Source organism: Candoia aspera, chromosome 2, assembly GCF_035149785.1.
Source record: "Candoia aspera isolate rCanAsp1 chromosome 2, rCanAsp1.hap2, whole genome shotgun sequence".
In the NCBI taxonomy this organism is placed as follows: Eukaryota; Metazoa; Chordata; class Lepidosauria; order Squamata; family Boidae; genus Candoia; species Candoia aspera.
In genome coordinates this window covers 17,190,004-17,202,462 of record NC_086154.1, presented here as the reverse complement: position 1 = coordinate 17,202,462, position 12,459 = coordinate 17,190,004, and the positions used below count along the sequence as shown (strand labels likewise).

Sequence of the window (12,459 nt, the reverse complement as noted above, 5' to 3'; positions counted from 1 at the left end):
TTTAAAAAAATGAAAAAAAATCTTGTTATAATTCAGCAAACTAGGGTTGGGTTTGGGAAGCATGAACTTGAAAGCTCTGGAAATAAAATAGAGAGAGGCAGGCTGAGCAGCATGTAGCCCATAGGTTGCCTCTCATGAGCGAAGGGAATGCGCAGGGTGGAAGAGAAGGTCCTTTATTCAGTGCAGCCTCCCTGCAAATTCTTCCCCTGCTCCCTCTGAGCAGGAATGGGTCCATATAGTCTTCACTTAGCGACCCCAGTTGGGACTGGCAACTCTGTCTCTAAGCGTCGCAGTCGTTAAGCAAGACATCCCGTGACCGCAACTTGCGGTTTTGTTGCCGGCTTCTCCATTAATTCTGCTTGTTGGAAGTGGGCTGTAAAGCACACAAATGGTGGTCACATGATCACAGGACACTGCAATGGTCGTAAATGCAAGGATTAGTCGCAAAGCTGGTTTTTTTTTTACACCGTCAGAACTTTGAAAGGTCGCTAAACAAGGCAGTCGGTAAGCAACGACTTATCTGTACTGAAGTGACAGAATATTTGCATGCATGCAAGCATATTGACACGAGGCAGAAGATAATTTCCTGCTCTCAACCAACTCCATCTTTCAGGCACTCCTTCTGTTAGTGCCCCCCACCAAGAGGAGCTGAATGAGAGCAGGAAACTATGTGATTTACACACTGAATACTGTTTTAGACAAAAACAAGACTAAGCTTCAAGAGGAAAGGGGTATTCACAGAATGCTTTGTATGGATGTCCAAAGACAGTGGGAGCCAATTTGGTGATGAAGCTCAAAATGTCAATGGAGTTTTTCTCAGAAATGTTTAAAAGCTAGCTACAAGGAGACATATAAACACACACACACACACACACACAGAGGGAGGAATGGAAAAACAGGTCACAAGGGATTATTGCTGTTTCAGTTGTTACTTGCTCTGTTGACCTTTTCAGGAATAATAATTTAGTAATAACTGGTTAGAGGTGTGTGCACTGATATCTGTTTATTGAGAGAAAAATCCTCTCTTAATCATATAAAAGGCTACTGTAAAAAAAGATAGCTCTCTGATCTACTCTCCTTAACTCGGGGGGGGGGACTGTCTCAGGTAGATAGATAGATAAATAGATGTAGATAGATGATAGATGGATGGATGGATGGATAGATAGATAGATGATAGAATCTATTTTAGGGTTTCATTCATTTGATATGCTCTGCCTTCATGTAATTTTATATTCTTACAATATATTTTAAGTTAAATAAAATGAACAAGACTGTCTTTTCCTTTTAAATTTAACTACTTCAAACCATAGGGGAAAGGCATTCACTCTAGCGTGAAGGCCTTCTTTGGGAAATGTTATTATCCTAATTCAGCCAATCTTACACTCTCAATCTTACACATACTTGAGGGGAATATAAATTAGTCAGGAGGAGATGTGATCCTGTAGCACCTGGAGTTTCACTTTTAGCTTCTCCAGAGAGCACCGTCTTTGGGGAGAATCTGTCTCTTTTGCCAAAACAAGCATCTTTCTCAGGAAAAGAAGTGGGTTCAAAGTCTGTGAATGTGTGAACCTATCTGGGTGGGAGAGGCTAATGTCAGTACTGTACGGTGGATGAATTTCTACCAAAAAATATGAGAAAAAAACTGCTGCTTGGTTCCCAACCCATCAATTTGTCCACCATAAACACACATAGCACCTTCAAAACCTTGAATTATAACAGTGACTGAAGAAGAAACTGAGTACCTGAACAGGTAGGGTGGAAGTGACAAGATAAGGATTTGTGATAAGACAATGTGCTTTGGAGAATGCACTCCTTAGGAAAATGTCTCAGAAGCTTTCTGAATGAAAAGTAATGTGAAATATCTCGACATCTAAATAACTATGAATGGAGCAGTTTCTGGAGAAAATCCACATTTGTGGGGGGAAAAAACAGGTATTAACATTTGGAATGAGTTCTACCTGTGTACAATGTTGTGAGAATGATGGGAGTATGGATCATTTATTTATTCGTCATATTTTTATTACCGCCCATCTCCCCCACTCGGGGGACCCTGGGCGGTTCACAATAAAACAGTATAAAATTCACTAAAAGCAAAATAATATCAATAAATATACATATAAAATATAATAAAATCCAAGTGATGGCAGATCTAATTCCACCCAAAGGGGACAGGAGGTTCCAGCAGGACTAGGGAAAACTCACTGTCTGAAAGAGCCCACAGGTTCAATTTTCTGTTGTAATACCGGTCACAATAATATTTACCTGCCTCCGGAGATGAGTGATTGCCAATATTCCTGTATGTGAATAACAGGATGACACACTTTAAACGATTGATTAGGCCTGCTGTTAGTTTCATCTTGGGTAGCCTGAGCGTCAACAGGCTCCTATTGCTTTCATCAGAATGATGTAGACAGTGTTTCTCAACCTTGGCAACTTGAAGATGGGTGGATGTAAGTCCACCCATCTTAAAGTCGCCAAGGTTGAGAAACACTGTTCTAGAGACTTCACTGAGGGGACAAGGCCAGGTTAAAAAAAAACTACATATTCAGAGTCATCCACATCTCTAGGTGAAAGGCAGTCTTCGCTGTACTTTGCTGTATAGCATGTTTGGCCCAATGTCTTTCATCCAAACCAAACAGCAGGCTGCAAAATACAACCTGAAATGAGGCAATCCCAATCCTCCTCATCCCTTTGCATCTTGGAGGATTTTGTATTTAATCCTTGGCTTTTTCCTTTGCCATACGAACCTAGATATATCTTTCTGCCATTGCCTAAATGGTGCATCAGTTGTCAAAATAGGTATTGTTAGCAACAAAAACATCATTCTAGGCAATATGTGAAGTCCTCGCTTAACAACCTGCACAGTCCTTGCTTAACAACGGCAACCAGAGGTGCCGGAACTGCCATTGCTAAGCAGCATGGTCACATGACATCGTGCTCAATGACAACTGGTTATAAATGGTTGTTATAAGTTTATTATGTAAAGAACGTATTAGAGTATTGGAGTGTAAATTATTAAGCCTATCAGTTCCAAGGATTTTATTGCCTATGTCCCAGTTGAAGAACTGTTTAGAAATTTGGGTAGCAACTTGTACATTTACTTTCCTAATAGCTCCCTACTGTTAAGAAACATAATATTATTTCTTGTTAAATATTTATACAGGTAGTCCTCACTTGACCGTAACTGGGACCGGCAACTCCATCACTAAGTGATGCGGTTGTTAAGTGAGACATCATGTAAGTGTAACAGACTTACGACCTCATTTCTGCCACGGTCTGGCAAGAGGCAGAAAAGGCAGCTTGGCTAGCATAATCCTGGACCTAGAGGCTTTCTGACAATGCTGAAGTAGGCACCATGCTGGCAGTCGAGAACAGCCATGGAAGGACTTCTTCTCCAAACCATGAATAGCAGCACATTTATGAGATCCTTCAGGAACAGACCTGTTCTTCAGCTTGTTTGCCCATGTCAATTTTTCAGAAACTTTAGTTGTTCTACCCATGGGTGGTTACCAATGCATTTTACTCTGCAAAGACAAGGCATTACAACCATATTCACAGACTCAGTTCACAGATTACACCCACTCCATTTGCTTGATTATAATTGACAATAAACCAGAATTGGGTCACCCAATGCTTTATGCCCCAAACCATGGTTTACCAATAAAGTGGCTGGGTTCTCATAATAGGCTCAAAGCAAACACAGCAGATTATGGTTTCATGCCAAATATGAATCGGATCACAGAGCCAAGTCAAATGGAAAACCTGATCTAGAGCTTCCCAGACTTGGGGCGGGGCCTAATTTGCTGATAATAATAAGTTATTAAACTTGTATGCTGCCTGACTCTTAATGACTCAGTGGCTCACAACAATCAAAGAAATTACAGTAAAATCAATAAAACATAAAAGGTAAAGATAAAAATGGAAAGTGCATGATGATTCAGACAGGGAAAGAGTTTTCTAGAATGAATCCTTGAGGTGATTCCCGGCCCGAAATCCAAAAGTTTTATATACTGTATTCTCCAGCAAGAACACTTTTAAGAAAGAGTTTTAGATGCAGCGTAATATACACACTCAGGTTCATATTCAGCTGACGGAGCTCTGGAGCAAATCTGGAATCAGATAGCCACTCCAATTAAGCTTCGGTTAAAAGCCAGAGTTCTAACAGGCAGCCCCTCATATCTACGTTTATCGATTTCCATATCAAAATAAGCAAGCGAAACCTGCTTAATGGCAGAGGAAGGCTGGCCACAGAGAGTTAAATTCCCCAACTTCCCCTGCAGCTGTTGGCCCACCATCATTCTGCCTAATTTACCTCACGGGATTTTAAGCCAATTTAAACTCCCTGGAGAAAGGGCAAGATTGAAATGTGCTATATTTCCTTTCAGAATTACTATTTTGCCCTCGGCATTGCGTCATCTATCCCTATTTTTTTTTTTTTATTTATTTTTTTTTTTTCTTTTTTTTTTTTTTTTTTTTTTTTTTTTTTTTTTTTTTTTTTTTTTTTTTTTTTTTTTTTTTTTTCTTTTTTTTTTTTTTTTTTCTTTTGTTTTTTTTTTTTTTTTTTTTTTTTTTTTTTGTTTTTTTTCTATTTTTTTTTTGTTTTTTCTTATTTTTTTGCCTTCATTGAAGAGAATATTTTAAAAAGTCATTCAGCTTTCACCATCAAATAACATTTAGCTGGGATTATGGCCTAGACCAGAGTTTCTCAACCAGGGTCCCGTGGCACCCTAGGGTTCCGCGAGAGGTCACTAGGGGTTCCCTGGGAGATCACAATTTAGTTAAAAGGTTATTTCCAATTTGAGCAACTTCACATGAAAGAGTTAAGTTTCAGTCTTTATTTTTAGTTTAAGAACACTGTTAATGCATATACTGTATACAGGCCTACCCATGAAACGAACATAATAATTTTGTAACTTCTGGCCTATATTTGAGCCTGAATGTGCAGGGGTTCCCCGAGGCCTGAAAAATATTTCAAAGGTTCCTCCAGGGTCAAAAAGTTGAGAAAGGCTGCTGTAGATACATCTATTAAAACCGTATCAGCTGCATTTCCTAGGAACTAACAAAAAAAAATGTGACACCGAAAGTTAATAGCAATACTATTATTAATGTAAATATCACAAGGGATGTTGAGGGATTATAGAATGCAATGGAGAAAGGATAAAATGAATATTGTGTTGTTCTTTTTTAATGTCTTCCAGAAAACATTCAGTTTTCAGTCAGATCAGACACTTGCCACTTTCCATAATCCCATCCCTTTTCTTTTGAAGATTCTAACTGGTGGTGAAAAGCAGACACACTGGGAGAAGACATAATTCACATGGGATTGAACGATTCCGGTGGATTTTGTTTCCCTGGGATTCATAAATTAGAGTGGACAGGGGTAAAAGAGGACAGGACCCTTTTAATGGTGGCTGTGTGAGGGCATATTTGAACAGGTGCAGTTTCTCATGCAAATTACAGCTGCTAAATTAACTTATGCCCACTTCTTCATCTATTTCTTATACCATTTTGGAAAGGAAGGCAGAACTCTGTTCAGTTTTGCGTCTGGCCACCTAATTCAGTGTGATCTTTCAGTACGGAATGCCTCTATTACTAACTTTTTATTTATTTATTTATTTATTTAATCATATTTTTATCACCGCCCTTCTCCCCCACATAGCTGTTGACATCTTCAGAGTAGTCTGTAGCTCTTAATTCTTTGAAAGCTACCTAAACATGAAGGATGAAAGAAAACCCATCTCTGTGAGAGCTTGGCTGCCTTTTAGAAAAGATACTATGCATGAGGAAGTAGCACATGCTATCCCAGGAAAAAACTGCAACCGGACTTAAATTTTATATTCTGAAAAATTGGTTTATTTTCTCATCTGTCCAGTATTTCATGATGAATTTGGATTAAATCCAATTTCTTATCACATCCAGCTCAATATTATACAGCATCACAGAATTGTGCATTTTTTCCAGATAGCTGTTTTGATTCCACAATAGAAACAGTACAAGGCACATCAGATCAACATAACAATAAACAACAAACAGACAATAAGTGAGACTACAGTGCAATCTCATGCATGTTTACTTAAAAGTCAGTTTCAGAGTTCTGTGGGATTTACTGGTAGGTGGGTGTGCACAGGACAGTATAGGACAAAGCATTAGAGGTAGTGTAAGAATGCTTAGCTTTAGAAATAAGAGGCATTAGAAACTTCAGAACAAGCCTTTATCTCACCTTAGATAAGTTTGAGAACAGGAAGGTGCTGTTCAGTTGAAATAATACATTCAAGGTTAGCTTCAGACAAATAGACTGGAACTAATGAATGCTTCAGCAAAGGATCGTTACCTTGCCGTGGTGCTGGAGCTTGAGCACCTCAATGATGCCATGAGCTAAACTGTGAAGGGCCACCCAAGACGGGAAGGTCATGACAGAGAAGTCAGACTAAACGCGATCCCTGGGGAAGGTAATGGCAACCCACCCCAGTATTCTTGCCGTGAAAACTCAGTGGATCAGTACAACCAGAGATATGTCGGTATACCATTGGAAGATGAGACCCCCAGGTCGGAAGATGGTCAAAATGCTACTGGGGAGGAACAGAGGATGAGTTCAACTAGCCCCAGACGTGATGACGCAGCTAGCTCAAAGCCGAAAGGACGGCTAGCGGCTGACGGTGCTGGTGGTGAAGGGCGAATCCGATGGTCTAAGGATCAACACACCATTGGAACCTGGAATGTAAGATCTGTGAGCCAGGGCAAATTGGATGTGGTTATTGGGGAGATGTCAAGATTAAAGATAGACATTTTGGGCGTCAGTGAACTGAAATGGACTGGAATGGGCCACTTCACATCAAATGACCACCAGATCTACTACTGTGGACAAGAGGACCACAGAAGAAAAGGAGTAGCCTTCCTAATTAATAGCAAAGTGGCTAAAGCAGTGCTTGGATACAATCCAAAAAACGATAGAATGATCTCAATTCGAATTCAGGGCAAGCCATCTAACATCACAGTGATCCAAAAATATGCCCCAACCACAGATGCTGAAGAAGCTGAAGTAGAGCAGTTCTGTGAGGATCTGCAGCACCTACTGGACAACACGCCTAAAAGAGATGTTATTTTCATCACGGGAGACTGGAATGCTAAGGTGGGCAGTCAAATGACACCTGGAACTACAGGTAAGCATGGCCTGGGAGAACAAAACGAAGCAGGACATAGGCTGATAGAATTTTGCCAAGACAACTCACTCTGCATAACAAACACTCTCTCATGAAGCCACGAAGAGTCGGAAGCGACTAAACGAATAAACAACACAATGAATGCTGCATTCTATTCTATTGGTAAGTAACTATGTTATTTCGAACTAAACCCGCCCTGAAGTTATTACATAAAATACATTACAAAACAAATTACATAAAATATTAGGATGATAATTAGATTAAAGCAGATTGGCAAATGAAATTAACGTATTAATGTGCCATTAGATGAATAAGTACTAAACGATCTCTCTGTATTGCGCGGCTGCTATATACAGGGCTATTCGGAATTGCTTCGCACACTAATAAACTTATTTCTGACTCAGCCAATCGCTATAGAGGTTTCAATTTTTTTTCCCGGCTTGGGAAACGAACGGAAAGACTTTCACTTTCCAACAGTGGTATGAAGCTTCAAAAAACTTCTCCACTTGCATTTTTCCCTACTTGTTTTCCTTACCCAGAGGCCCGTGTGCCTGTTTGTTACATCTCAGCATTTACAGTACAGAATCAGGATAAAATGAGAAACGCTTTTAACGGGGGAGGCGAACTTTTTTTTTCCCGAAGTTTTCTGTCAGGGCCGACTCCGAGCGTAAGGGGGGCGTAACCCTCCCGAATGAAAAGTTAGAACCGGCGGATTTTCTCAGCGGCCGTCCTATTCCAATTTACTGTTTGAATCAGAGATAATTGGTATTCCTGCGTCAAAACAGATGGGAATACGAGGTTTTCTAAGCTGATTTCCTGGTTTACTGGTCGTCCGATTGTTTTTTTCCCCGTTCAGCTTCTGTCTTAATTGTCCGATGCGAGGAGAAGCAAAATCATCTACCTGTGATTTTTGACTAGGTTATTGGGGTTTTGAGGGGAATAAAAATAACATACTTTGTAAATGGAATTAAATGGAAATACTGTACGGAATTAGCTAATAACAATGCCTATCCGCGCAATTGAAGAAAACAAACAGCTTGTAAGTAGATCGTTTCAGCTGTATCTCCTCAGGTGCGACCGAACTAATGCGGTGCGTTGGATGAAGACGATTTTGTTGGGATTCGACGGACCTTTCTTAGCGCAGTTCTAGGTTCAACCATGGGGCCATCGCATTAGATCAGCGTTTCTCAACCTTGGCGACTTGAAGACGTGTGGACTTCAACTCCCAGAATTCCCCAGCCAGCCATGCTTGCTGAGGAATTCTGGGAGTTGAAGTCCACACAACTTCAAGCTGCCAAGGTTGAGAAACACTGCATTAGATGATCGTTGTATTTCTATACGCCGATATACATTTAGGGTGATGTCTGATCCTAATGAACAAATATCCGAGTTCACAAAATTCTCCATGCTTTATTGTAAGCAAAGCGGAGTGTGTTACAGACGGGGAAAACGTATAAAACACAATCAGCACATCTGCCATTCCTCCCCCGCCCCATCCTTCCTATTCGCATTGGTCGGTATTCTGACGAAATCTAACAACTCCGAAGGACATGTACGATTTTGTGTCGACATGGTATTTTAGATTCCACTGTGCTATTTAGTTTGAAATAATCCGAATCCATATTTTCACCCGGGATCAAGAAAGTCTCTGTAGCTTATGAAGAAACACCTTTTAAATAGGAAAGCCTGCGAAGCGTCCTTGGGATGCGCCTATGCTGTCGAGGTTGCCTTGAAGATGTTCCAATTCATGTTAACTGGAATTCTGATAGTACATTCTGATTGGATTGGATTCAGATAAACTGACCAATGAGGGATATACAAAGAAAACTACTGTAACAGCAAATGGTACTATGGCTAGTTTTAATTAGTTTTGGACAGAAGGGCTATATTAAGGTTGTAATCCTACTTTCTCTTTGATAGTAACAAGCCCTCAAATCAAGTCTTTAAAGAAATCTTGTGGATTGCGTTGTAATTAATAAAACGGAACTATACGTGTTTCAGTTCGGACTTGTATAATCATATTTATAACCCGCACACTCCTGGTCAGATTAGCCTGCAAAATAACGTTTAACTGCACTCATAAACGTTTATGAAGAAAAGCAAAAGTTTGGGCTGGATTCTGAATTAGGCATATTTATTTATTCTATTTGTATGGCCGCCCATCTCAACAAATGACTCTGGGTGGCGATGTAGGTAAAAGCAGTGAGACAGCTTTGATTTCTGGTAAATTTAATAGATTTAGTCTACTATAAGTACTAATATAAGTAGCTTATGGTTTTTATGTTAACAGTTCTAGCGGAATGTACATAATGCCAATAAACTAAGGTCTAACACTACCATATTTTCTCCTGTAGAATACTATTAGCAACAATAATAATTAGCAAGAATAACAGTACACCTGTGTTGAGTAGTGAAGCTAATATTTTTCCATTAAAGTAAAATAATCATTAAGTCCCACAGGAAAATAGATCCAGTACTAAGACCTCATTCATTAATTTGGATATCCAAGATCAGTACAAATATTTATGGTGTGTTAATCGCAGTATGTTAAAGATGTGAACAGTTTTGACTGTATCTCCAGTATCTGGAATATATCAAGAACCATGGGTTTTCTGGGCATAGGGATTTGCTAAAACAGTCATACAACACTGGAAAGAGAATTTATTCTTGATAGGCAGCAATCTGTCCTGGTCGTCAACGTTTGAATTGTGGTGGTGGTGGTAGTGTTAAGGGCAAAGAAGGAACTTTCCTTCTTTATTATTACAATTAAATTTGAAATTGATACTTTTCCTCAAGCGTTTTTTTATTACAATAAATTATAATAAAACATACTGATTGAACGGTCTTCGTAGAATGAGTAGACATTGGGTTTTGAGTTGCAACATTAACAAAATAAACTTTTATTAGCTATGGTATAGTGACTAATATGGAGAAAAGGTAATAGAAAGACTCAGGAAAATATTTAAGGCAAAAATATTGACAGAGATTAAAAATCTTCGTTTGGTTTCCTGATGAGAGGTCTCTTCATTTGTGTTCAGCATTATTAATTACGTTTTTGAACAATAGGTCATTCAAAAGAGCAGCTGTTCAATCAGGGAAATGCAACACAAGAAAACGGGGGAAAAGGCGGGAAAACATGGAGCATTTGCGTCTTGGGAGGTTTTCATGCGCCCGTCAAAGTTTTCGATCTCCTCTCTCCTTTGTGCTTTTTCGACAGCCCGTTTTTTTCAAACCAGAAATTTACATTCAGAAAGTACAATATTAGAAGAAATTATCGCCAACAAAATACGCAATAGATTTAAAGCAAGACTTTGTAAGATCTCATATGCTGGAATTTTTTAATCAAATGAATCAATTCCAGATTGGACGGTACTACGGGCCAAAGCAAACGTTTGTAAAATATACCTACATCTTAGTGGTATGGTTGTTGCCTTAAACTCACCTAACAATTCCAGGTAACATGGTAAAGCAAATTATTTCCCTCGCATATTATCGGTAGCGGAGTAAAATGACACAAAGAACACCGGCGGGTTTTTTTCTTTATAAAAAACGTTACTGCATATTATCATACCAGTCTTTGACAATACTCCGCTCTTATTGGTTAAAATAGAATCCTTCCTATTGGTCTGCCCGTTTCAGCCAATCGCAGTAAGAGAAACGCGGTCGAGAAAGGTATAAAAGACCTTCAGTGGGGATTGTTCGCTGCTTTCTTCGCCTCGGAAGGAAGAAGGGTCGAGGATGTCTGGCCGCGGGAAAACGGGAGGGAAGGCGCGAGCGAAGGCGAAATCCCGCTCTTCCAGAGCTGGGCTGCAGTTTCCCGTGGGTCGAGTTCATCGGCTTCTACGGAAGGGCAATTACGCCGAGCGGATTGGCGGAGGGGCCCCGGTATACTTGGCTGCTGTGCTCGAGTATTTGAGCGCGGAGATTCTGGAGCTCGCCGGCAACGCCGCGAGGGACAACAAAAAGAGCCGAATCATCCCGCGGCATTTGCAGTTGGCGGTGCGCAACGATGAAGAATTAAACAAGTTGTTGGGGGGAGTGACGATCGCCCAGGGTGGCGTCTTGCCGAATATCCATGCGGTTTTGCTGCCGAAGAAAACCGAAATCCTGCATAGCGCCACTAGTAGCAAGCCCACCACCAGCGTGAGCAAGTCTGCCAAGGTGCCCAAAGTCGCGGTCAAGCCGACGACCGCGCCTGTTGCTGTTCAGTGAAGACAAAATAACAGCCCTGGCCCGGGGGACAATTCTGAGACCCAAAGGCTCTTTTCAGAGCCACCCCACAGGCTTTTTGGAAGAGCTTTTCACTGCGCTAAAGAAATTCGCAAAAACTCAAATGTACAGGAGTGAGTTTAATTCTCAGCCTAGCGAAATGTTGGGGTGAAATCGTACAGAGGTTCTGCTGAACAAAATTGGGGGCGGGTTTGATTTATTAACGAGCTAAATCTGCGTGGGGGGGGCTGTCAAGAGCAGTTGTGCAGCTGCTTATAAAAAGTTGCCAAGTGCCTTAAGTCGGTTGCTGGTTAGGCGACCTAGAATGGCCCCGTTAGGTCTTAAAAAGCTAAATCGCAAGTTAGGCAGGGTGATTGCCATTGAGCAGTGGTAACAGTCCCGAAGTAATTCCCCCACTGCTCAATAAGCTGCCAATGCTCCCTCTTTGCTGAGAGCTGCAGCAATAACTTCCCAAAATGCTGATCAATTCTGTATTAACTGCTATGAGGTACAAGCTATTTTTAAAAAATTGTAAACATGTTTATTTACAACCACATTCTAACAGCCATTAATCTTCTCAAGATCCCTTGATCATCAATACCTACTATTCTGTTTCTATACCTTTAGATTAATTCCTCTTCCCATGTTCCTGTTTCTCTGTTCAACCAGGAGAAACTTGGATCTCCAGCCCTGCCACCAGTCCATGCTTTAAAAACGTAATTTGGCCCTGGCTCTCTTCAGGACAGCATGAAGAATGGGACAATCTTCTCAGCAAAAGCAGCTGGTGAAAAAGTGTTAATCAAGTCACCTGAGTGGGCATCAAAAAATGCTACTCGCTCACCCTCAGTCTACGTCAGTGTTTCTTAACCTTGGGACCGGAAGATGTGTGGACTTCAGCTCCCAGAATTCAAGCTGGCTGGAGAATTCTGGGAGTTGAAGTCATACATCTTCAAGTCCTGGGGGTTGAGAAAAACTGGTCTATATAAATATGGATCCTGCAGGCCCCCTCCTGCCTGTCAGGATAATAGCCCTACCTTTACAAAACCCAGATTTGCAAAGCCCAGATTCCCTCCTCCCTTCTGACAGACTC

The 12,459-nt window shown here is 40.6% G+C and overlaps 1 protein-coding gene across 1 annotated transcript; it reads left to right on the top strand.

Annotated features, from left to right (window-relative positions):
• Positions 1–10,898: 10,898 nt before the first annotated feature.
• Positions 10,899–11,492, top strand: LOC134488980 (histone H2A-like). Its single transcript, XM_063291362.1, has one exon. It carries the CDS (start codon positions 10,899–10,901, stop codon positions 11,370–11,372), a length of 474 nt encoding a protein of 157 aa, XP_063147432.1. The 3' UTR covers positions 11,373–11,492.
• Positions 11,493–12,459: the final 967 nt, after the last annotated feature.